Source organism: Aythya fuligula, chromosome Z (genome assembly GCF_009819795.1).
Source record: "Aythya fuligula isolate bAytFul2 chromosome Z, bAytFul2.pri, whole genome shotgun sequence".
In the NCBI taxonomy this organism is placed as follows: domain Eukaryota; kingdom Metazoa; phylum Chordata; class Aves; order Anseriformes; family Anatidae; genus Aythya; species Aythya fuligula.
Window position 1 is genome coordinate 28,532,330 of NC_045593.1, and position 27,086 is coordinate 28,559,415.

At 41.0% G+C, this 27,086-nt stretch overlaps 1 protein-coding gene across 3 annotated transcripts in view; it reads left to right on the plus strand.

Moving 5' to 3' along the window:
* The window catches only part of KANK1 (KN motif and ankyrin repeat domains 1), a 127,301-nt gene that overhangs the window by 50,250 nt on the left and 49,965 nt on the right, over positions 1–27,086 (plus strand). For all 3 annotated transcript variants that reach the window (XM_032205876.1, XM_032205875.1, XM_032205877.1), the window contains exon 3: positions 25,890–26,006. In XM_032205876.1, coding sequence (XP_032061767.1) covers positions 25,970–26,006 — 37 coding nt within the window. In that variant the 5' untranslated portion in view covers positions 25,890–25,969. The remainder of the gene's footprint in view (positions 1–25,889; positions 26,007–27,086) is intronic.

Consider the following 27,086-nt stretch of genomic DNA (forward strand, 5'->3'; position numbering starts at 1 on the left):
AAACAATCCCCCCCGTCCCCCAAGACAAGTTCTGTCTGTGGGCACTCACACAACCTGATGGAGAGCTAGGCAAATATTTCCATGCCTTTGAAATTTAGTTAGCAATTCTGGATAAGTTTTGGCATGTGTCTGTGGAGATAGGATACAGAACTTGTGTCTCCTTTGAAATGTAGTTGCAAGTCACTTGGAAATGCTGTGGTGATTAAAAAATAATAATAAAAAATGCCATCTGGAAAACTTTGAGAGAAGTGCAAGCTCATCACACTTTTCTTAGTCTCTTTCCAGACTTGCAGAGTTAAGCATGCATTTGTCCATAAAAGGGCGAGGTTGAGTACTTAGAAATAACACAGTCATTTTAATCCACTTCTGTTAATAGCTGGTAGTAAAAGAAACAAACTAGAGTGGTGGTTTCCCTCAATTACTTTATACTGCCTTATTTATGTAGGTGTGGCTGCAGTGGATCAAGGTCCACAGGGTTCTGTCTGCTCTGACAGTGCCCAGAGAAGAAGATAGGAATAGGGCAGGCACATTATGCATTCCCACAATGTACTCCAACCTCCTGCAATTTGTGGTCCAGAGCTTTCTCAAGCCAGAGGATTTTTATTTTTTTTTTATGATTATTAATTTTCAGTAGCCCTTGGTGCACAAACCCATTGTATTTTTCTTCCATCAGGTTTTTAAATGTGTGTAGGTTTTTAGCATGGTAAACAGCCAGTGGCAAGGGCTTTCATAAGTTATCTGTATGTTGTGTGAATGTACCTCACTTTCACTTTTTCTTTTTATTGTGCCTGGCATCCCCAAGTTTTTGCTCCCCATATATCTTTTCCAAAGCATACATTTAATATACCTTTCCATTAATGGAATTTTCAATTTTACTTCATACAAACCATTAATAATAATAATAATAATTTTAAAAATCTTTATTTACACTGAAAATTAGGTGTGTTGGTGTAAATTGTATAGAACTTCTACCTCTTGCCCAATATTCTGTTGATAGGGTACTGGGAATACTGGAAAAATAACTAGTTTCCCTTGCTGTTGCCAGATGCATGTTGTTAAACTGGTAAAAACATGATCATGAAACTCTTAAATAATTTTTTGTATCCCATTTTGAAGTCTTTTGAGTATTTCTAGCCTTGCAAAAAGGAGGAGGAGAGCAGGAATCTAGGAGATCCTGTTCTGTTTGTGCATACGTTAGCAGAGAGATGGGGAGTTTTACATATTTAACAAAGAGTTGTTTCTTTTTTTGTAGCATTTGGTAGTCATTGTTGAAGTATGAGAGAGAAGGAAACATGACTGTCTGTCAGTGAAATTCCTCTCCCTCCTTGCTGCTCAGGTTTGGTCTCTTAATTGTGATGATATCATCAGTGTCACTACTCATCAGCTCTGCCTTCAGATGATGAGACCTGAATTTCCAATGTGGTGAGCTGGGCAAGAAATTAACAAGTCTTCCTTCTTCCCAGATCACAAAACTAGTTGTGTTGCCCGCTCCTCCCTTTATGGCTGACCACCTTTTACATAGGACTTACTAGTAGGGTGCAATGCCACTGAGAAGAGCCCTTGCTATCAAGTGGTCCAAGTACTGCCCTCTGTGCTGCGACCAGGTGGCCACCGAATGACTAGCCTGGATATGGGCATGGCAGAGTGGAGCTGTGAGTAAAAGTAACGTGTCCTATGTGTCCTAAATTCAGGGTGACATCTGACTGCTGGAGTCTGACTTTGGCTGTAGCCTCCTTTACTTTTCAAAAAGTTGGAAAAGGTGAGTCTTTATGTAAAAGGAAAGAAGGGGGAGGGGGAGGGAACAAAACTGTAGGCAATGGATACATTCAATTTTAGATGAATTGTTCCTGTTGCTGAAGGAAAACAGATCTGTAAATAGATGTGACTCCTGCCTCGTCCCCCCATGGCAAGACTTGGTTTTCTGCTCACAGATGTGACTGGGTGTACCCAGTGGCTGTCAGTGCTGTGGACTGGTTAGTTACCCTGCATTCTGTAGTGTCATCCACTTCCCTGAAGCAAGCTTGAGCTTTGTAATTCCTCTTGAAATGAAAGTGCCAGACTGGGGCATGTCCACTGATCAGTGATCTGGCCTTTCAGGGCTGTTCAGAGGGTGAGCAAAGTGTCACAGAAAGCAACCACTTTCCATGCTGTTCAAATCTACACAGGCACCACAGCTTTTCTCCCAGTGATTTTAAGGGCACAATGCAGAAAATCTCTAGCAATTGATCAAAATGGAGAATCACTCTCAGACTGTGCCAGTAGCACAGTATTTTTTTCCCCCTCAAAAAAGTCAAAAAAGTTTGAGACTCATGGTATGCAGGACCACATGTTCAGAACCTTTCCACACCTGTGTGTTTTCAGTAAATTGATGTATTTTGTTAACGATGAAGCCAAACAACTTCACATTCTGTTCTGGGATGCCACTGAGAGACACCATCCCAGTCTGCAGCCCCAGTGTGATAAGGAAGCTCATGCAGAAGACTGTGGTTCTGAGGACAGTCCCCTTTCCCCAGCAGGCAAACCACTTTGGTTGCTTTCAAAGAGGTGTGAGCAAAGTAACTGAGTGCTGTGCATGAAAGCTGCAGGTAGGCAGGCTTTTTTGGACACCAAATCTTCTGGTATAATTTTGATGACTAAACTGGAGCATAACAAAAAATGAAAATGGCACTGAGCTGGCTGATGATTTAAGGCTTTGTACTGGGAACTTCTAAAAAGCTGGATGCTTTCAGCAGTCCTGCAGAGGCATTGCTATACCCAGTGTGAAATGCAGACTACGTGGGATATTAGCGTCTGTATCTCAGGCACCTAGTCTAGAAAACGGGTTTCAGTATTTATCCTTTATGACGTGATGGAGGGTAGAGGCAGATTCCTGTACAGGGTGAGTTACGGCATTCATGGCCAGGTTTAACTCCTGGTGCTGGTTCCTTCTGACAGCAACCACAGCCAGCGGAGCTTTGGCTTCAGACGCAGTGTAATGATTAGTGTAACACGCAAATAGTAATTTTGTCGTAACATCTGCCACCCTCTTGGGGTGAGGCTGCATGTTTTCCCTCTGGGCTGACACTTGCTGGATGCATTTCATTAGGTTCCCAGACACACCCTGGTTTCTGTATAATTGGTGTGCTTATTAAAAAAGCCAGCAGAAAAACCTCTCCTGTTCCCAATACCCAATTTAATAATAAACTCTCATTTCTGCCTGTGAACAAGTCTTCATCTCCCTGAGATCTTTGGGTGCTGTGGTCTGCAGATAAGGACATAGAGATGTGTCAGCTATTGAATAGAAAGGAGAGGAAAGCTTTACAATTATTTCCCTTCACTGGTACCTGTGGGAGAAACACACCATCAACCTTCTCACTTAGAACTTTTTTTTTTTTTTTTTTTTTAAATAAAACCCAATTCTTAGCACTAGATGGCAGTGTGGATAGGTCTAAGGTAACCTTGTTTTACTTGCAAAAGTTGTAAGAAAGACAGTAAATGGTGTTCAGCATAAAAATCATTCTGCAGTGACGAAAAGAGCACCATTTACTGCTTGCCTGCCACACCTCGATGTTGAGGAGCAGTGGGTATTCCAGGTCTGAAAAACGTTGGTAGGAGGTGCCCATACTCAGAATTGCAAATCATTGCATTTTTTTTTTCCTTTTCATTACCTCCTCCTGCCTCTCTGAAGAGCTGAGGTCCTGCAGGGCTGAGTATTCATCTACTCACTTTTAAAGATGAACTGGTGCCTGTGCTGCCCTCCTGCCTACATTGCCCACGAGGAGGATTCCACTGAAGGAACAGGGACAATTGCTGAATCCTTAGAAGTGTGCTAAAATTATTGACTATGATTGCAGATTCCTGGCTAAATGTTGGCAGCGGATAAGTAGGTATATCAAGTGCTGATATCTTGAAGGAGCTGTCTCAAGGTGCAGTTATTAAAAGTATCATCCTTTTGTATATAAAATATTAAGCATAATAAATAAACCTAGCTACATAACAAGATGTTTGTCCTGTATCTGGGGGTCAACGTGAGATTAAAGTCCCTGTGACTGCTGATAATCTCTTACTGAAATTCAGTAGTGCTACTTAACACTGAAAGGAATTGGAAGGGCAGACCTGAGTGAGAAGTGGCAGTGGAATTTCTTTTCTCAGGAACCCATTAGAGGCTGGAAAAGGTAAAGGTCCATGTTCTTCTGAGCCATTCATGACAAAGCATGTCTGCCTTTCTGATGGTTTAGTTTGTGTGTGTGTTCTCTTTAAGACCTGCCTACCAGGAGAGAGAAGGGATTCTCTGTGAAAGGAACCCACGATTATCAATGACAAATCCACTTACAATTTAATCTTAAGTTAGAGAAAAAAAAAAAGGTGCTGTCAAATGTAAGAAATTGTTTTGAATTTTGCACAGGAGATTGTTTAAGTATTATGCAGAAACCTCAGTGGAAAACTTTTATTTGTCTTGCTTACTCAAAACTGTATTTCACTAGGTGTTCTGTGGTACGTCATTTAGCTCTCATAATCCAAATAATAAATTAAAAGTAGTTAATTGAGACTGATTATCAGAAAGGTTTAAGGCCATGTTAATTATATTGGTGGGAGAGTGAATTATGAAATTTTTAATTTCAAAAAGACATCCAGTATCCAGATACTCTTATGTAGTAGTGACAGAATCTTTCCTGAAGGATTTGTGCAAGCTGTATGAAATAAGGGTTGGAAAACAAATCATCAGACAGTCAACAGCAGGAATAAACCTTGGCTTGCAGAGTATCAAATCTGACATCTATGAAGCAGAAGCTAATTAATACATGTAATATTGTGTGTGTCTACATAACAAAAGCTTTCAAATTAGAACACACCTATTTTTTGTAACAATACTGAAAAGAAGGAAGCAATTTGGAGAAGAATAAAATTATTTAATTTATGTTTTTGACCTTGGCAGTCTATTTAATGTAAAATGTTTTAATACTCAGGGGTAGTAAAGTAGAAATAAAATGGTCAGAAGAAGCTCCTTAACTAAAAGCTTTATTTCTCTATTTGAGGAGTCTGTATTTTCACTTTACTCTTTCAGATGGCTGATGGTTAACACATTGGATTATTCCTTAATGCAAATTTATCCAGTCCTTTATCCGGAGTTTATGCACTAACTTATCCTGTTGGAATGACTAGCTATTTCTTTTTTCCATTGCTCTTTAGCCATGTTTCTATATTAATGTTTCTTGGCCTGTGGCAGAAATTACCATGTGGTACGGGATAAATTTGATGTTCAAATGCAAATATAATTTTTTAGATGGGAAAAGAAAATTGGATTATATTTATGGGTGTTCTGTAAGTGATTGAGGGGGACACAGCTGTGAATTTGTATGTATTTCTGTATCAGGAATGAAAACTGATAAAATATTGATGCTCCATCACAGCACTGTTCTTATAGGCAGAGATTTAATTTTTATCTCTGGGAAGACATGGCATTCAAATTAGGAGCATGGACTCTACAAGGCAACTTCTTATACACTTCCTCCATGCTGAATAGCAAAGTTAGAGGACTATGTCAAATAATTATCACTTGAATGTGAAACTCTTATCTTGCCACTGCAGGGAATCTTTGTGGTTGGAAAAGGGCCTTCTTGTTGTAAGTAGAAGATAACTGAAACATAGACAAAGATTAGCCTCTTTCTGAAGGAGCATATTACTTCTAAACTCAACCTGTGATATGTTTGCTGCCCCACTAAGCATATCTGGCAATTCTCATGGCTGCTGGGCAAGGTTGCTACAGGTCTGTAATACTGCTAGTACCCTCCTGCTTTAGCTTCCTCCTCAAATGCGCCTCTGCTACAATTCACAGCCATGCTGAAGGTTGCAGTCCTTCATGCTACTAGTAAAACTGGGCTTCCACACACTTACAAAATCTCTCGTCTTGCTAAACTGTTAATCTAATTAGCATACTGGTTCAGTCAGAGACAAAACTCCTTCACCTGTAATCGTGATAAGAGGCTGTATGTTTCTGTTAAATTGCTAAGGTTTTGCTTAAGTAAGGAATAAAACAATGTTGTATACTTACCATATTGTTTTGAGATAGATAACCAGGTTGTAGCCGTAATATACGGTCAGATCAGTGTACATTTATCTAAATGTCTTGCTATCTTTCTGAAATGAATAAACAGTGGCAGGTTTCATTAAAAAGTTATGAAATACATACTGGGTAAATAATGCCGTTGGGCTTGTCAATAAACTCCATGGCATGAGGAGGAAGTATGCTTATATTTTCACCTTTTTTGTCTGTTTTCTATGCATGACGTATTGGAAAGGGATACTAAAAGCTGGTCCTACTACTATTTTTGATCTCCTTCTTTATGTAGAAAAAACCTGGCATTTCTTTCTTGTTCATGATCTCCTCTATCAGCATGTTCTACAGTATTTGCACTGAAAACATTCTGGGGGAATACTTCTAGAAAACTGTTTCCCTAGGGCTGCTTATTAAGAATCACTGCTATTGGTTTCACTCCACAGTAGTAAACAAACAAAAACCAAACCTCAACCTCTCCTCCCATTTTGGAGTGACAGACGACCTTAAAAAGAGCTAACGGTGCTGATGAAAAAGTTGTGGTCTACCGAAGATAAATGAAAATACATACATGCTATAATATAAAAGTTACAGAAAATTGGGTAATAACTGGTTTGCATTATGCCATAACCACTAGGCTGAGCGTGCTCCAAGTCAAGTATATTTATGTGAGTAACAAAGGAGGAATTTGTTGATGGGAACAATTGCTAAACTCCAGTGCTTTGACGAGGGGCAAAAGGAAGCTTGATTTGTGAAACTGGCTCACTGATGTGAGAAGTCTTTAAGTAGCAAAGCCTTTGTGGAAGAAAAGGTTCAATTATGCCAAAGTAAACTCTGCCTAGTGCTCTCAGCCCAGATTTTTGGGAAATTTTCTTGATTATTGGTTGAATTAGTTTGAAATGAAGAAGAGGAGAGGTTTCTCAAGCTCTAGCCATAGTGCTGAAAAATGAGATTTATGGTCGTTTCTACCTATCTGTTGATGATTAACCATTTTGTAATAAATAACATTACAGTCAGTTTTTGGATTGTCTTTGCCAGTTTTCAAGTTAAGTTGAAAAACACTTTTACAGTCTGATTGGAGAATGAACATATATATATATATCCCTTTCTTTCCCCACCCTTCTACCTTTTTTTTTTTTGAAAGTGCTGAAAATGAAGACTGTTCAGTGGAATGCTGTCATACCTTGCAAACTGTCAGGCATCTGTAGCTGGATGAGTTGGTCAGCACTTTGAATGCTTTGCCCAGGGGCTGACCAGGTTTAGAAAGTGAGTGGCAGAGATACAGTGGACAGCTTTGAAGGCTTCCCCATTCCAGCTGAGTTGTTGCAGGGCAGCATTTCCCGAGTCACAAACCTGGAGTGCTTTTCTAAAATCTATTAGACTTTTAAAACTTTTCATGGAAATGCCAAGAAATAATTTCATGTCAACTTAAGTCTATCTATGCTGGAAATAGGATGGGCTTTTTAAAATGGAGCTGGTGAAATCACTTCATCTGATTAAAAGCAAGCAGAAAAAACTAAGCCCAACCCTTCTCACCTCCCTCCCAAAACCAAACCAAAACAAACCTTCTGTTTGAAAGAGGGAATAAAATGCTCTTGAAGACTTCAGTCTGAAAGTTTTGGTTCAATTTGTCTGCCAGTTGCTGGGCAGTTTATACATATGTTATGCACTAAGAAACAGGCCAGCATTAGGATAGCCACATGGATCCTGTGGGAGCTCTGGTTCCACAGTGTGAGCACGGCAACATCTCCGAGCCTGGACTCAGCACTGTTGTGAATTTTCTGAAAGAAAACCAGTTGGCTTGGATCAGTGCTTGCACATTTCTACTGCTAAGGCATGGGAAAGCTGGGTGTTTGTGCATCCAGTATTTAACCTACTGTTAACCATGACACTCTGTGAAAGAGATGGGAATATATCTTGGTGCAGTTGGCATTAATTTTTGGTTCATCAGCTGCTGGTACCCACTGATTAAAGCTGAAATAAATGTCTGGGCTGGAGGGCAGGACTTGGAAGTGGTGATGAGTCTTGCTTGATGAGTCTTGGTGCTGATGAGTTATGAATCCCTTTTACCATCTCTTGTGAAACTCTTCCCCTAAAGCCATGGGAGGCATACAGGCTGTTTTCTAACAGCCGCCCAATGAAAGAGTGAAGCTAGAGATGCTGCTTTCCTGAACCTGGGGCTGACGCTCTCTCCCAGCATCACTGCTGAACCCTGCTTATGGCAGCACTTGACAGAGCCACCGTCTCCAGAAGGTGCCTTCTGGATGAGTTATGCAGCCAACTCTTGCCATCCACTGCCTATTAGTTAAGTAGTTAAAAAAAAAAAAAAAAAAGTATCAGGTGGCATGCGGGTAAAGGCCTGTCTGGTGACAGCAGGTTTTGTTTGTTTTTTAAGCACAAAAAAAAATGAGTATAGTTTTCTGGATATTTGTTCTTGAAAGACCAATGTTTGCAAAATAAAGTGCTCTGAATTTAGAAAATGCCAATGCTGCATATTTTCTTATGTACTAAAAGAAATAAAGAAAATAGGACCACACATAAATGCCTATTCAGGAAAGATTTGCTTGTATAATGCCATCACCCACAGAAGATGTGGAAAGCACAACTTACAGATAGTTGGGTCAAAATTCAGAGGGTTTTAAAGGAGTGTAAAGGTGCAGAATGTACATTTACTATGACGTTAGCCTAAATCTCTTAAGACTGTTTTTCATATAAGATGTAACTGCATTGGTATATTCATGCCTCTTGAAAATCAAATAAGATCCTCATCATTACTGCCTCTCATCAACTGAGGAGGTTCCATGGGTGGGTAGAAAACATTCCTGCCAAAAAAAGTCACACCTCTTGGCCTGGTATGCATCTCCCTGTCCTGTTTTACTTTGAATTGTGTGGTTTGGGAATATTAGGCAGTCTACTGCAACACCTGTGGTGTAGGGGCAGGAAGTGCAATCTTGCCAAGAGCAAACGTATTTGCCTGCTTGCACCCAGATAAAGACTCAAAATTTTTCTGAAGAAAATTTGCTAAATCCAACACAAGTCTGCTGCAAGCTAATATGATATGCCTCCACTTCATAATATGCACAAGTAACGTTCATTTAATCAGTAGATCTGTTAAGGTCAAGAATTGTACTGATTAGGAAATAAAGAGTAAAGACAATAAATCAATAAAATTAATATATAATCTTGTCTAGGATTAGAGATTTGTGTGAGAGAAATAACCGACGGGAAATGACTGAATCATGTTCACAGGGAGATTTGGTTATCTTTTATTCCTGTTACTTATTCTTCCTACTTCTAACCAATGCAAATTTCCACCCATGCAGTAACTGCAAACTGGTGCACAGCACAGTTGGCCCTGAGGGATACTGAAAGGTCTGTCTGTTCCTGATCATCCCTTTAATGGCTGTTATTCATGCAGAGGGATGCACTGCTGTGCCCACCGATAGTTTTTGGCAAATTTGGGAATGAACTGGGAAGGTTCCACCTGATGGTGATCAGAAGCCACCCGCCTTGACACCAGAAGCTGAATAAAGATCTAATTTAATGGCACAAACAGGACTGAAGTGTTGTGGCTTGAATGTTTAAAAGTGAATTTTTATTGCCATTAAGCAACATTTGAACGCTGAAAAGGATGATCTCATTAGCTTCTTAATGAGGTCACTTTTTGGAATTAAGGAAGTCTGGTAAAAAGCGAAAAGTTGCTTTTTTTTGTAGACAGTGTAATCACCACTGGGTATGTGGGACAGAACTTTTGTTCATGTGGAAATGAGCTTGTTTTGTTATGAAATACCCTGTTTTGGTGTAATACTGAAATCTTACTCCAAGATGCTGTCTTGCATTGTGGTCATGTTGTTCAACATTTGATTTATGTATACGTAGACCTGCCACTTAGCTGTCACTCAGCAATACCATGCAGAATTGCAAGTGCACTGTGGAGAGTGAGTATGACCCATTTTTGGAGACTTTCATTAGCCATGACTGGATTTTGATTGGTATTCAGCTTTGCAGCAGCTCATACTGGTTAGACTAACTGCTCAGCACCATAGATGAAAGAGCTCAAGAATGTGTCACCCTCGTAACAGCGATGACACAGATGAGCACAATGGCTTGTGGAACATGTTTTTCTACAGTATTTTGTACTGAAAGATGAATGGATGAAACTAACAATCTTTTCGAAGGAGTGTCCTAATATCTTTGCGCTGGTTGCTGTCTCTGATTTTTTCTCCTTCCTTTAGAAACAGACAAACTGATTAATGTCTAACTTCTAATTATCTTAAAACTCAGTCTGCAATATTTATTTTTACTGCAGCTAAGACCTTGAAAGCTGTTCACAGGGAGAAATTAATTATGTCTTTAGACAGTAGCTGCTGTTTCTTGTCATCATGAGTCAACACTAACCTGGAATAGGTATCAACATTTTAAAATAAAATGAAATTTATATTTGCAGATAATATTCATATGCATAGAGTGCTTGCAAGTCCTATAGACTTCTTTTTTAGTGATTTATCTTCATTGTTGCTTTTGAATGATATTTTATTATTGCAGTACTATAAATAAGTACTATCTTACAGCTCCTGGCAAGGCTGTATGATGTGTTCACAGGTATAGAGAGTATAGGAAATGACTGCTGTTGTCCTCTCTTGGCTTGCGTGCTGAGAACCCAATGTTCTCCAGGCAGTTGCATTCCTTCTGCTGCCATTGATTGTTTCAAGTGAATAAAACAAAGTGGAATTTCTTGAACTTTTTTTTTTTTTTTTTTTTTTTTCCCCCCACCTTTATTGCTTTTGCATTCCAAGCAAATAACTGCTGCTGAATGTTATGCCTCTTCAGGCTTCTCTTTCCCTCATACTTGCTAATTGGCACTTTTGGCAAAGTTTGTATGTCTATTAATCTTTTGGGGCATAGCAGCCACATGCAAAATGCTTCCATAGGGGAGGTGATAGAGCAGCGCTCACATACACAGCTGTGCTTATTTGGATGTGAGCTAAAAACTGCCCAGCTCCAAAATATGCTGCCATAAGTGAGTGCAAACAGAGCAGCTGTAGGTCACCACACACAGGGAGACAGGCTTCATGTGGCTGTAGGCACAAGGCGAGCTGCCTCACGATCTCAGCAGAGAGGAGTCTCAGCTGCACATGCCACAAAGAGCCAAGCATTTGCATGTTCCACTGAGCTCAGGGGGAGGCAATGGCAGGAGGCACTGTGGAAAGTCAGTCAGGACTTGCTTCTGCCCTCAAAATATTTATACATCTTTATAACCCTCATGTCAAAAGCCACCTCTTACTTAAAAAAAATCCCATTAGTTATGCAACAAGAAATGTTGCTGTTAATGTTGGTGTGAAAAAAAAACACTTGTTTTAATAGCTTTTTATGGTCCTTCTCTTCCTGCACCTGGTGGCTGACTAGATAACTGAGGGGGATATTCCCATCTCTTGGTGCTTGGGGATTCCCTGTTGTAATTATCAGTGGTTTTCTAAGTACACTTTGAAAGTCCTCCTGTTGGTACTGCAACTCCTCCATGAACTTCCTCAGTAAATACTGAGTGCCTTTTGAAATTCTTCAGTCTGTTTTGTAGTTAAAATGCTCACCAAAAAGTTAATCTTTACTTACTCTTTCTATTGCACTTACTTAAGAATGTACACTGGTGTCTGAGATGCCATTATGTGGTAGGGGCTGGTGACTTCCTTGTGATACTCTGCAGCATGCTAAATCCTACCCCGCTTTTTTTTTTTTTTTTTTTTTTTTTTAATGCCACAACCTACAGATCTTGGCAATAATCATAATTACCTAGTTATTATTCTGAAGCAACTGTTGTTGCATGATTTATGCACCAAAGGCAAACACCAGAATACTCTTAAAACAAGTTTTGAGTTGGTTTTTAGTTGAGCAGATATAGATGCATACAAAGCTGTCAGATTTTATGCTGCAGCTACAGGACTTCAAGGGTAAAGCTTGCAGTCTTTCAGTTCTTTTTTGTTTGTTTTTGTTTTTATTTTTCTCAGCCATAGTTCATGGTGAAGAATGTAGGGTGACTTAGCATGTCAGTCTGGGAGATGTACGGTGCTCGCTATGGCTTGACCCAGCAGCATAGATCTAAGCTAGGTGCTTGCTGTCTAGTCTCTTAATTGTTTTGATAGGAGACAAACCAAGGTAAACTGAAGAAGATTCCAAAAGAGTTTAGCTATTTACGTGCCAGTTATCTTTCTTAAAACTGGCCTGTAAGGAACATGCCTTACATCACAGCTGCTCATGAAAATAATGCTTGATGGTGTGTCCTTATGGGCTCATGTGCCTGAGCTGTCATATGATGAATTTTTGCTATACTGAGAAGGGAACTAATACTGGCTTCCACCCTTTAAGAACTTTATTTTGATGCGTGACCTAGCTAGCCCTTTCTCATTCTTGGTAATGTCCTATTTTCATATCAGTCAGTATTTGGTGTGATGGCAGCAGGTAAGAAGCATACTGCAATCTGTTCACGTCCTCAGATATGAATGTCATCTGTAACTTTAATCTTTTTTGTATTCTTTTTTCCCCCATCCTAGATGGGTTGTAAAATAATTAATATATAACAAAAAATGAATGATTGAATTACATTTAGTTACATAAACATAGTATAGTTCTTATTTTTAAATCTCTGATTTAAGAATTTCAAACTGTGTACAACATTTCACTACTCAATTTCTCTTCCACAAACTTTGCTGTAGCATTGTCTGGTATTTTGTCTCCCTTTCCTTCCACTTTTCTACTTGAATGAAGCAGATATCCCTTTAATGTGCTGGAGAAGTTGTTTTCCTATTAACGAGCTAGTATTTCATACCAGTAGTTTTGTATTTGTGGAGGTAATGTGTAACAGCCTTTGTACTCTGCACTTTTGTACTTGCTGAAAATCAAAGCATGTTTTTCTCAGTCAGGTGCCTCCCCAGCAGAAATGGTTGAAGGGAGCTTCAACCTTGGTGACAATCTTTCTAAATTAAACAGCTTTTTTTTCAATAGAGAAATGTAGAATATGTAGTACATATACAAAAGAAACATAATGCTGTTTAAAAATATGGAATGGAAAGTGCAATGATTACCTGAAGAAACTTTTTGCCTAGTGTACTCCTTTTCTGCTTTTGAACTTCACTGTGGGCTAAAATCAGCATGCTGCATTTTTGTACATTTTCTCGGCGATGCTTTGCTACTACATGTACATTGTCAGAACCAAAGGACAGAACATGAATTAATAATTAGCAATAAATATGTCAATAGATGTTCAGTTATAACTTCTGTGCTTGATTTTGCTATTGTATCATGAAGGAAAAGAAAAAAAAGACATTCCAGAACAGTGGAGAGGAGCAAAGGGTAGCAGTTATTATTTCCTCAAATGTTAATTACATAGTTTTAGAAAATTAAGAGATTAAAAGTAACAGTAGGAAAAGTACTTGAAAGGTCTTTAATCCTAACATGTTGTGCCATCTTGTAACATTTTTGGTTGCCTATTCTCTTCCCTCTCAATAAAAATAGTAACATATTAGCTATATTATATTGCTTTGCGTTTTTGCACTGGATCTGCTGCTCTGAGGAATGGGAACAGGTGGAAATTAAGGCTAATTCAGTCTGGGTAAGGTGCGTGTATCCTTGATGACAGAAATAGTGGAAAGTAAGTTAGGCAGGGGGGAAAGATCTTGAGCAGATCTTGGAACAAACCCAGCAAGAAATTTTCTCCTTTTACCATTTCTCAAGGCTTAAAATATAAAAGATAATCTACAAATATTTGGCTCTGTAGGGAATTACACTGGCTGCAGAAGAACTCTTTAGGTTCTGCATTGACATGGAAACTGGAATATAAAATTTAAAAGCTAAAAGCCTTTTTTTTTTTTCCTGGCTGGGACAGACCTTGTTCAAATTTAGCTGTTCCGTTCTTGGTTATGCAAAGAGTGAGGGAGGGATGGGCTATAAACAGGTAACGAGTTGCCTTTCTTTTTCATGCCCCCAGTACTTTGAAGAAGACAGATGGATCTGCTTTTAGTCCTGTGTTGGTTCATTCACTGGGCAGCATGCGGCTGTCTTTCAGCCAGGGAGTTTATAACAAGTCCTTGTGCGCTGGGGGTAGGAAGAGCTTGATAATGTGATGTAGCTTCTTAGGGAGGTGGCGTGGGAATAATCTCAACAAAGAAAGAGGTACCAGAGATACTTCTATTGGGGCACTGGTATAGCGTGAGGAGTGCATTGGTAATAGTGCAGTGGCTAATTTTACTCTCCAGATAACATACCTGAACATGAAAGTGATTCTTTTCTTGCTATGAACATATGACTTAGTTTTAGTTTTGAGACACGCCACATAGCTTCCCACCTTGAGGTGGCCTTTTGCAGAGAAACGTGAATCACATGGAAGATGCAATATTTCATTGGCAGTCCTGCTGTGCTGCTCTTTAGAAAAATTAGTATTTGTATTTGTCCCAGAACTTACTTAGTGGAGAAAGATAAAATGCTCTGTATTTGTACTGTATTTGTATTTGTATCTGTGTACTCCTGTGGTGACTGCTAGAGATACTTTTTTTTTTTTTTTTTTACTCTTTCTATGTTAATATGCTGTTATCCAATAATAAAATCAACTGAAAAAATTGTAAAGGTAACGTATCTATGGATTTACATAGAAAGATATGCTTTTTGTCAGTTTATGCTGGACTTGATCTGCTATCTCAGGGTTATAGGACTTTCAGATCCATACATCATTTTAGGAATTACAGATTTAATTCTAGCTTGGCATGTGCGCCCTAAGTTATAGAGGGGCCCTTGTTCGTAAAGTGTGTCTGCTCATGTCACTGCTGAGATGTCACTTTGTCTGAGAGTCACTTTAAATGAAAGCTGAGATTATTGGGATGTGGCTGACTTGTGCAAAAATAAGTTCCAGTGCTGCAGGCCACAGTCTTGCACATGGCAGTAGTACTAAGTATGTCTGAACAGTTGAAGACCTGAATGCATGTGGACACCATTCCTTTCTGGCTTCCTGTGGCAGAGGTTGTACATCATGCTAGGAACCAGACACTGGACTGTAAACTGGAACTCCTAAGTGAAAGACATAATTAATTGAGTTTTAACATCTGGCTCCTGAAGGTAAAAAAATCTTGTTTAATCTTGTTGATTTGCATACTTCCTGCTATTACAGCACTTATTGGTACAGCTGTTTGAAAAAGAAAGGGGGCATGAGCATGAGAAGATGATTAGAATAATTAACACAAGCGTTAGCTAACCCTCTCCCTGAGATGAAGGAAGACACTGTGTGAGCTGAATGCTGCCTGTATTACCCAGATTAAATGACAGAGTCCCCAAGCATTAGGAGCAGGTTGCTCTAACCTTGGTTTCACAAGCCAGCAGATAGGAACACCCCTCCAATGAACATGTGCCTTGCCCCAACTTGTGATCCCCTCCTTTGGGTGGGTAATGCTCTGCAGGTGGCCACTTGCAGCATGATGATTTTGGCTGGATGCAAGGCAGTGACAGTGCAACACTTGCACAAAACTGAAAAGTCTTTCTCAGTGAGCTGTTGAACAGGAAGTGTTTGAAAACACCCAGCCAGTCTGCCTACACTGCGCTCAGCTGCAAGTGCTTCTGGTCGGTCTCCGGTTGGTTCATCCTAGCTCCAGGTCAAAGGGTTAGCTGGGCTCAATGGCTTGATGCACTCTCAGCAACAAAAGGAAATTTTGTATGTGGTGGGATGGTTGATGAGTTTTTGCTGCTGTGAGATCCTGTGTCCTTGCCACTGGAGTGTGCAGGTGTGGTGTGGTCTGGAGACAGCTCTTGAAGAGGAACCCGAGAAATCTGCATGCCCCTGAGATGAAGCAACTTGCAGGATGTCTCGATTGGGTTCCCCAGCCAAGAAAATACTGTGTGCTTGCTGTCTCAGTGACTGGAATAGTTGCAGGGAGGTAGGGTCCCTCTCTGTTTTGGAAGGAACTTTTTATCTTTGAGGCTGTAGGAGTAGCCTAGCATTTAGTAGTGGTGGATGTTGGTGGCATGGACTGTAGTCTTGCATGGAGAATAGGACTTCACAGGCCTCTGTTGCAAACAGTGATGAAGGAAAAGTGAACAGGGAACTGTTTGTCTCCATGCCCCTAAATTATTCCATTTTTGGTGTTGGGAAAAAAAAAAATAAATAAAAATCTGTAGAGTAAGGACAGGTTGATACTGAAGTTCACGGTGCCATTATTAGTGGCAAAGGAGTGTGTCATAGAAAGAACTGCCAGGATTTGGGGTCTTTGTTTGGGACAGGTAGCAGTGTTTAGGGCTAGATGAGGACAAAGCTTATCTGCTATAGGAGTTCTCTCACATAAAGATACGCCTTCAGCTGTGTGCCACCATGGAAGAGCTATGTGGGCAAATGCTGCTGGACACAAGTCAGCAACTGTCCTGCAGCATCATGGCTGCCATGCATGCCACCCATTTATCATAGCAGATTTCTAGTCACTCTATGTATAGCATCTCAGACCTAAAATCAGAAGGGACAGAGATTTGGCTGTCTATTTCTGAATGCATTTCATGCTTATGCCCCTGCTCATGAAGTATAACTGAAAACTAAATACTTGGATACTTTAGAAAAGTGTTAAATTTGTCTATTTACCAGAGGCTGTGCATTAAAATCCTTGCAGCTTGTCTTAAAAGCAAAGCCTAAATGAGATTATAGTGCATTTCATGAGCTGTTCATAAACATCCTTGATGGGTGCTTTCACCTTGTCAACCTTTATCTACCTTTTAAATAAGCAAGCTTCACAGTAGTGGGATCTGCACATGTGTTTTTATAACCATTACACAACTTTTAATGCTCAGGCCAAGATTGTGGAAAGGATGCCACTTTGTCCTGCCCCCCTGAGTGAACAGATGAGACTGGTAGAGTTATGGAATACGTTGAGTTGGAAGGGACCCACAAGAATAATCAAGTCCAACTCCTGGGTTCCCAAAGGACCACCCAAAATCAGACCATGTGTCTGAGAGCATTGTCCAAATGCTTCTTGAACTTCAGCAGACAGTGTCATGACCACTGCCCTGGAGAGCCTGTTCCAGTGCCCGACCACCCTCTCAGTGCAGAACATTTTCCTGATATGCAGCCTATAAAATCACAGACTACTTTGGTAGTTCATGTACATGCTGTAGAGAAGAAAGTGCAACTGCTTCTTGTGCCAGGCACAGCAGCTCCAGTGTTGTCAAAGCTGAAAAGGCCAAAAGTATTCAGCAGCTAACGTATGCATAATCCACAACATGCATTCATTCTGCTCATTACTTAACACTTGTTTTGGAAGCCTTTTTATTTGTTATTGGTGCTGGATTAATGTCTTTGTCATGGCAGAGGAAAACACTGCTCAACATGCATGTTGTTTTGTTTCTCTCTTGATCAAACTGATCTGCCTCAGATCTTAAAACTCTCATCCCTCCCACTTCACTGCACAAAAAAAAATGTGGATAGCCCAGTTGCATCCCTTGGGCTCCTTGTCACAGCAAGCATTACAACCTATAACGATATTGTACCAGCCTGAATTCATGTGCTTTCATGTGACTCATTATTCATTGGCACAAACCAAAGGGAGTGTCTTCCACATCATGCATTAGGAATTTCAGGTATAAAAAAAAAAAGTTGTTTTTTCAATTCTAGATTGTTTCTTTTTCTAGCTGATATGTTTTTGCTCTGACATAAACAGAAATTGGTTTCTGAGTTACAACACTGTGCAGCCTTTGGAAAGTTTTTTTGCTTCTGTAATATAATGTGATGAAAGTAATGTTGTCAGGAGTGATTTTCAGAACAGAAGGATGCCACGAGAGCTTCTGCAGGCTGCTGGGTGTGTGGGCCTTGCAGAGCTGGTTGATGGGTGCCATCCAAACAGACCTGTCTTGTGTTTGGGCTCACAGCAGCTGAAGGAAGATCACACTCCTGCATGTTGGACCTGGGCCACCAAGTCAGCAGACTGGACCAAGCAAAAAGAGTTTAGCTCAGTTCTGCACAGATGGGGTGTTGTCTTTGTCAGGAGTGACAAAAGCATGCCACCTATAATGTGTGTGATCCATACAACAACTTCCTTTTAGCAATGCACATTTCTCCTAGTAGAGAATACTGTCACTCCTGGGTGACACTGGGCGTGGTGGACATCAGAGAACAGGTGTCCTTACCTGAAGTCCATTAGGCCTACTTGAGGCCCAGGTGGAAACTTTGTGGGGCTGCATCTGACCTAGATAAAGCTGCTCATGCTGCTGGTAAGTTCTGTTTTGTTTCAGCTCTTTACTTCCTTGACGAAAATAACTAAAACTGAGGTTTTCCTTCCTGTGTATTGCATTGCCTCAGTGCTATGACCAAGCTTGGATATGCTAAGAAAAGTATCAGATGTACTCTGCCTCATTTTATAAGATTATTCTTGGAGACAGTTTTTTAGTAAGGGGCTGTTCATGACAGGGGTGTCTCCTACATGGTTATTACAAAGGGTACAAATCAGGTAAGTAAAATGATCTGGGGATGGAGTTGGCATGTGATCTGTGAGAGAATATTGAAGTTGGTAAAGAAACTGAGAGGCTGGGTAGGATGAATCTGCACTGACGTTCATAGAGTCCAGCAGAGCAAGAATTTGGAGGCACTCAGTAAAGTCCATAGGACATCAGTTTAAGACAGGAAAAAAAGTATTTCTTTATGCAGTGGAGCTTTCTGCTCCATGAGGCAGCAGGGGCTGGTGGTATTAGCAGTACTAGAGGGGTACTAAACAAATTCACAGAAGCTTAACATGGAATTGAAATTAAATTAATTATACCTTCTGAAATTCCAAATCCACACAAGACCAACTCTGGGTTCTGGGAGAGCACAAAAAGCATGGGTAGTAATTTGTCATCAGGGATGGGTGTACTCTCTTTAAATAGTATCTCGTGTTGCCACTGTTGAAAATAAGATAGTCTGGATGGACCATTTGTCCTTCCTCATGATATGCTCATTATATCTGTGTCTGCTGGGTGTTATTTTGAAATCCTTCCCTTGTTGCTTGCTACCAGCAAGTCAGTGAGTGGCTTGTTTAGAACAGCTGATTTCTTTTCTTGATCCTTCAGGCCTGCTTGGGTTAATTCCATCTGAAGGGAGGCCAAAATCCAACAGCTGGCAATAGAGTGCTGCTGTCATTGTTAACGAAGGTGACAAAGCAATACTGGGGGAAATTCAGAAAATCACTGGGTGGCTATAAGGATCACATGTATTTGAAAGATTCTCATATACATCTGTTTTCCATGGCATCTGTACTGAAAGCAGCTCGGTAAAGCCCTGCTCTTGAGCAGTATGTAGGTGGTTTGGAAGGATGAAGCAGAACCTCAGCCCAGGAGACCAGGAGGAGACCATTTCCAAGTATGCAAAAGAAAATCCCTAAGACCTCAATGTTAGTGAAGGTTTTAAATTTTTTTCCTGCTTGCAGAAATAACAAGGAGGGCAGACCTCTTAATGCAAGCCTGCTTAGGTGAGGGGAAGACAGTATAGGACATACTGATGAAGGTGACCAATGGTTAATTCCAATATAGCCTGAGACATTGTGTTGGCTGGGAATTTGCTGTTCAAGAGCAACAAAGATTTGATTTGTTTGTCTTATTTGTTTGTTTATTTGTATTTGTGATGGGACAGAAACATGTGCCCTCACTAGGATCACTCACTGTTTTCTCCTTCAGATCGCTGACTCAGGTCCCAGATGCTCTGAGCCATCACTCTTCTTAGCAGAGCTTAGCTCAGCTTTTGCCTAAAGCTCCGCTGTTAAGAGACCTTGTACAGGCCAGTGCTGTAAGTGGAGTGAGTGAGGAAGGCAGGCAGGTAAATTCATGCTGACTGTAGCCATATCTTGTTAATTAACTTGCCTGCTGAAAGGATTTACAAGGCTTCTTTTATTGCCATCTTACTGCAGATCCTCCAGGGAAAAAAAGAAAAAAAGATAAAAAAAAAAAAAAAAAAAAAAAAAAGGATGCCATTGTGAGATGGCTTAATTTTAATTTTTATTTTTTTTGGTTGCCTGCTTAAATGCAGTCCAAAATCAACTGCCTATTATACTGTCCATAGTAACAATAATCGCTGTTGATAGCATAGACTGAATCACAACAGACTGCTGCCTGAGAGAGTCTGCAGGAAACACGCAAGCCGGGGAATTTATACTTTTGCATTTTAGGGTGGCCTAGGCAAAACAGCCCGTGTTAGTGATTTATTTTGCTAAGTTAGTGAGATTTAAGCAGGAACTGAAGTTGCATAGTTTTGCTTGTGATGTGGATAGCAACATTAAAAAGACATTATCTTTGGAAAGCATGTGAATGGGTTAATTGTTACATAATTAAGTGAAACTTAAAATTGTTCCCAGTCTACACTTACCTCAAAATAGACTGCTATGTGTCTGACCAAAAAAAAAAAAAAAAAAAAAAAAAAAAGTAGCTCACGCACTTGCATTCTTACCTGGTTTTTAGCTTTATCCAATCATAAAGAACAACAACAACAACAAAAATGACTTCTTCTTCCTTACAAGCCTTGCCTCTCTATTTATTTGCCACCTGTACTGATAAACATATGGATAAAAAGAACCCAAACACAGTAGGGGTGGGATTGAAAAGAGACTATCAGTGATCTACACAGTCATTCTCCCAGGGTAGATACCAACCACAGACCAACTCCCCACATACTTTCTCTTTTGCTGCTGCTGGCTCCAGCCCTTGCTTCATTTAAATTGCACCTGGCGTATTTGGTTGAGAATGTGAATTAAGTTGCAGATGTTCCAATTTCCTGTAGAGCCTCACAACTTTGGAAAGTGTTTGTCCCTCTGGCTGAGCAGGAGGGGGGATTTCTAGTGCCATTTTCCTGTGGCATCTAAAGAAACTACCATCCATGTGTTTAGATGGATTTTGCATGTGTCTTGGCTCTTGTTTGCAAATGTTATCTGTGTCTTGTAGAATGAAACTACGCGAGTTTTACTGCCAGGACGACCCACATGTGAGAGGGAAGTGTCAGGCAGCAGTTTTGTTGCACTGATCTATAGCAAAAATGGAGCACTACCAGTTCTGAATTGTTGCATCTTGTGGGTCGACTTGCTCTGTGAAATCCATCCATCCCACGCCTACCGAATCTTCTTTGTGCTTGCTGGGCAGGATTACAGAGATGCTTTCTCTCCTGGGCCCATCCTCTGGCCTTTGAGTGAGTCCATCTGAGCACCTGGCAGCCAGTACCTTTGAATCCCACAGCTCTTAATCCAAATCTTAAATAGTAGCATCTTGATGTCCTAGCCATACTCACTCATGAGTGGTTCAGGATATCTCTAGATCTGGAGCCTGTGTTCAGTGGTTGATGTGACCATGTAGCTCTGTAGATCAGTCCATGCATGCTATGAGAAAAAAGAAAAGTTGTACGCATCTCTACTTACCCTCAAGCTGTGCTGCTTGGGAAGCCAAGGCCTGTCTCCTTGAATCCCTCAAGCAAGTGTTTGTGCATCACCATTTCCCATAAAAGACTGTGGCACCTGGACAGAAAGAATTTCATGGTTGTTCTTCTGAGTTAAGAGATGAGTTATCTTTCTTTTCCACTAAGTGTTGCCCCTCTGTCATTCTACAACTGCTCTTAGATTTAACTTCAATGTTTTTCCGTCTGAAAGCATTCTTGCTAACATTGGTGAGAGCCTGGATTTTCTGCGAGGTCTGTGATTCTGTGTCTGCAGCTCTGCTCTGGAGATGTCAGGACTGATGTATACTTAGGTATTTCTGGCTCAGGAATACCAGCATAGCTGTAGGTGACCCAATGAGATGCAACTCAGAGAGGAACAAGGTGCCTGTCCCTTGTGATTAGGACGTAGACTTGATGATTTGCCTAAAGAATCACCGTTCTGGAAAAACCTGTAAAAGCTGGGGTGTCGTGATAGTTTGTAGAAACTGGGGATCATGTGTGTGTAAGGTTTCTGCTTTGGAACCTGAGGGCAGAAGAGAGTTTGAATATCTAATTCAAAACACTTGAAACAACTGCTCCATTGAGCAATAACTCTTCATATAGCTAGTTTGTGCTTGTTTTGCATTTGCCCTAGGGTCTGTAAATCACAATTCATAGGCAGGTATAGGGAGAGCATGTAAAAACACATGGGCAAAAAGTCGAAGAGTTGGGAAGGGAATATATAAGCTCTTCTATTATTTTTTGGTGAGATGTCTGCACTGGAGAACACACTTTGTTACAGCCGTCTGTTTTCTTCCTCTGTGTTTTAGCTGACCTCCAGTGTTGTCCTGTGCCTTGCCCACACAAGAAGCTTCTATAGAAGTGCAGCTCTTGTGGTGCGTGTTGCTGGGGAATCACATGCAGTACCTTTCTAAAAGCGGCCAATGTACTTGCCAGTAAAGCTTCATAAATTCAGTTCTGTATGTTACAGCTCAAAATGTTATGAATTCCCTTCCTCTGTGAGTCTGCTGAGTGAGGCTGGATTTTTTTCATACTTTGATGGTTGTTTAATAAGCAGATTGTAAACTTCAATTGCATTTCATCCAAAAAAACCCGCAACCATACACAAGAAAATAAAAACAACAACAAAATTATTCCAGTTACGTGAGGTAGTAAATTATTAGACTCTATCTTTTTCTCTTCTTTTCCTGTTTTTGGTATACCTTGGGCTGAATTTGCTTCCTAAATTATTTTATTAATCATAATTTAAGTTCAGAAGCAGTACTGCCTTAACTAAAGGTAAGTGTGTATCATAACAGAGGTGCTTCAGTCTGCACAACTTTGAAACCAATAGAAGTGTACCCAGAAGGGAGTTTGTTCTAGGTCAATTACGTTTCTTTTAGCCACAACAAAATGTAGACCTGAGGCCCTGTTTTGGCTTTCAGCACTGTCTTATTAATTTTATGACAACTGTAACCTCAACTGCATTTGCTTTGTGCTATTAGCAAGCTCTCCTCATGCATGCCTCTGATAGTGACTAGTATTTTTGAAGCAAGTAGAGAGCTCTGAAGCTGCACACTTAAAAAACAAAAGCAAAAAACAATGAACAAACAAAAAATCCTTTCATGTAGTACCGAATGATGTTTTCCTAAGAAGTTATGGGGAGTATAAGACAACCCTACCTAGTCTGCCGGTGGGAAGGAAGAAGGCATCTCAGCCTCCTGGCCTCTGAAGTGTTGGACAGAAGTGTTGGTTAAGGGCGTGACTTCATATAAACACAGAATGGTTGGGGTTGGAAGGGACCCTAAAGCCCATCCAGTTCCACCCCCATGCCATGGGCAGGGACACCTCCCACCAGACCAGGTGGCTCAAAACCCCATCCAGCCTGGCCTTGAGCACCTCCAGGGATGGGGCATCCACAGCTTCTCTGGGAAGCATAAAGATTTTCTTCCTAATGTCTAACCTAAATCTATCATCTTTTAGTTTAAAGCCATTATTCCTTGCTCAGTGGAGATGACGTTAAACTGATGCCTACCTAACCAACATTTGTACCAAATTTCCTCACCTTCCAGCTGGTCAGGTGCATGTGGCTCCCTCTGCACAATCACTGGGAGCTGTGCAGCTGTGGTGTGCACTGTGTAAGCCCAGGGAGCTAGCCAACATCCAGCCCAGCAGAAGCACTGAGGCAGGACACTGGAGGGCTATGGCCAGATGGATGCAAACCCCTTGCCAGGTTTTCTCAGCAGCGTCTCTCGAGCTTTCTTTGGCTGCAATTACATAGGAAGTTGTGGATGGACAGGACATTAGGTTGCCTGATAAAGCAAGGGCTACACCCACGCTGAGGGCACCCTAATCTGCCTCTCTGTTTGCTTTGCAGTGGTGCGAGCCTTGTGCTGCAGCCACATACAGTAAACGTACACATTGAAAGTAGGAAAGCACTCCTGTTGCTGCCCCAGTGACGTTAAACAAATTAAAGTAGGTGAATGTCTCTGTCTACCCTTCAGTGCACTGCTGGTAGTGTCTGTTGTCCCTCTAAGTGCAGTCTGTCCTGAGACAGTGGTTGTCCCGAGAAGCTTACCAGGGAAAGAAATCGATGGCATTTTTTCATTAGTCATTCACTGAGACTCAGTGAATTTGCCCATTGTGAACATAAAGCATCACCTTATCTCCTGACTGCAGTGGCAGAAACAGGAACAATGCTTTAGAATTTAATGCTTTGGAAGGAAGTAGTTAATATTTTGCTAAAAGCAGATTTCAGACTTTGATCCTGTCTGCAAACATAGCCAGATATGTGCTTTACTATTCTTTTTAACCATACTTCATTGTTCCAGAAATCTGATATTAATGTTTTGCCTGTGATCTTGTGGTGGGCCACTTTGGCTGTGTTGGATGCCTGCTTTTATGTCATATTTTATTCTGTTTGTAGGCTTTTGCTGGTATGGTCTTCTTGACACCTCTGTGTCCCTGCCATTCTTTCAGCAAGAGATTGTAAATTAAGAAAAGAATAATATGTTGGAGCTTGGAGGGGAGGAGTTGCAATGGAGGTCTTTCTGCATTCTTGGAAAATTAATGTCAAGATTGTATTAGAAATGTAGTGATTTGTAATTGTGTTCCCAGAAGAGCAGAGCTAAGCTGTGTCATCCCTTGTGATGGAGTGCTGTCACTTGTGAGAGACAACTGGCTTCTCTGTCAGCTGATGTATCTTTGACTCAGCATGCACATTGTTCGCACTAATTCTTTTCTGGATTTTCTATTCCTTGGCTAATCTGCTTACCTCTTAAATACTTCCATGCACATACTGTCAGAGCCAAATCAAATATAATTGGAAAAATGTGACTGGTTTGTCAAGGACCTGTCAGAGTAAGTCAGACTGGGATCATAGAAGCAGGGTGTTCTTGATACACATGAGCTCCATCTTTGAGTCAAAAAAGCTAAATGCTGTTTGGACTGTAGAAAGCTTGAACTGGAGCCAGGAGGAAGCTTCTCAGCAGTACAGGCTGAGTTAAATTCTGTTGGTCTGAGGATAAGGGCTGCAAGCAGACTGCTTTGCAACGGGCAGGAGAGGAGTAGCAGGAGCCCTGCTGTGGACTCAGCAATGCTGGCCTTGCAGAGCTAACTGGCAGCCAGGTAGCTGCAAAACTGCTGCCAGTTTTGCTTCTACCTCTTGTTTGGCTTCTGTTCTGCATCCACCCACCCAGGGCAGCAGCGTCTTCTCCGTGCACCTGCAGCCTGAGCTTCAGGCAGGCTCTGCCTCTCCATGCAGTTCCCCATGGATGGAGCTCATGGGCCCCTGCTGAGTCTGTTGCATGGGTGCTGAAAACAAAGCATATGAATATCAGAGGTGTTACCACTGAGACCTGCAAGGGATGGGTCTTGCAGGTAGTTGTGCATCTTCCAGGCCTGAAGTCTGTGCCAGCTCTGGGCCCCCCATGTCAGTATGCTGGTTCCACATGGTAGCCATCAGCCAAGTGGTTTATCATGGCACAGGGATGCTCAGGCTTGCCTTGGACGTCTCTATGGTGCTTATCTTCTACCCTCACTTCTGCTGTGGGGACACCAGAGCTCAGAAAGGATGACCAGTCCAGCACTGATGCAGCTGCATTGGTACAGATGTGGTAACAGCTCTTCTGTAAGTGCCCTTTACTTAGCATCCTCTAATCCCATTTCTATAAGCCACAGGATTGTCTGAAACTTCATGTGTGCCAGCGAATTGGAGGAATCTGTTGTGGTACAAAGGAAGCTAGAGAAGAAAGCTGAAAAGCTCAGGGTAGGGGAAAAAAAAAAAAAAAAAAAAAAAAGGTAGCTCTGGGTTATGTGAGAGCTGAGGCTTATTAAGAGAAATACAATGTGAGTGACTGCTGTGGTTAAATTTGTACTGAAGGTAAGACTTTAACACTTGAAAATATCCACTGCTTAATGCACTTAACTTCTAAAACTGCACATTTTTAACTGCCTTCTTCTCATTTGTTTCAGGTTGCATGTCTGGTTGGACTTGATGCATGACATTTGCATGACAGCTAACAACCTTGCTCTGGATGTGTCACTGAGCAGACATGGCCTACCCAGCAAATACTAACGGCAGTGCTGCAGGTAACTAATTGGGAATGCTTTTCCCACTTTGGATCACTACATTTTTTCCCACTTTGGATCATTACATTTTCTGGCTTGCCTTTTCCTTACATTGTGAAAGCAGCAGAAAGGGGAAGCAGCAGCAGTCGAAACTAAACACTGAAAAGTAATTTCCTGGTCAACCAGGGTCTGTCCATCCTACCCCTATGTCTCCATCCACCCAATAACATTATAAATGTTTAAAATGTGGAAATTTGTTTGCAAATGTGCAAGGGATGGCATCTCAGTCTGTCAGCATGAAGCACTGTCCACTTCCATGGACCTACACAGGCTTAAACCAGGCTCGGAGAGGCCTGGGGGTGCACTGTAAGAGGTTGTCTGGTTGTCATCTAGTGCCCGTAGCTGCTTTGTGAGATTAACCAGTTCTTTTGCATTGAATATGCTGCCCATCCTGATCACCCCTATGGGTTTGGATAATTTTAATTTACTCTGTTGGTTCTAAGCAAGCAATGTCAAGAGGAGTTTTTCATTATTTCAAGAAGCTACTGAGATGTCTGTTTTGGTTGGGTGATACTCTGAAGCAGATTGCTTGTCATGTTCAAAGGTTGCTGAGAAGGTCTGGTAGGTCAGGAAAGGGCAGAGATTGCAGAATGACCGATAAAAGTGCGGCAGTGGTGTTCCTCTTGCAGTTGTGTCAATATTTTCCTGTTCTTCTGATCGCTACCCAAACATAACTTCAGCCCACTAAAGCCCAGGCTTCTACAGGGGGATTATACGGAAAATTTCAAGTGCATGGCAGGAGCTTGTGTGTGCTCTTTTGAGACCTCTTAATGTAGGTATGGTGGAAAATGGATTTACCAATACAGGCTGGGGTGGCTGGGATCAATCTAAACATCCTGAAGAAGAACATTAAATACCTCTTTTGTTATGCGTATGTACAAAAACTTCAGCTTTTTTATTGCTAAGGTTCATGTTCAAATGATATGTTCACTGGATGAACTGGATATGTTCAAATGATATGTTCACTCATGTTCACTGGATCCTGACAAGTAAATGTTAAAAATTGGCTTATCTTGAAGATTTTAGCACCGGTCTCATTAG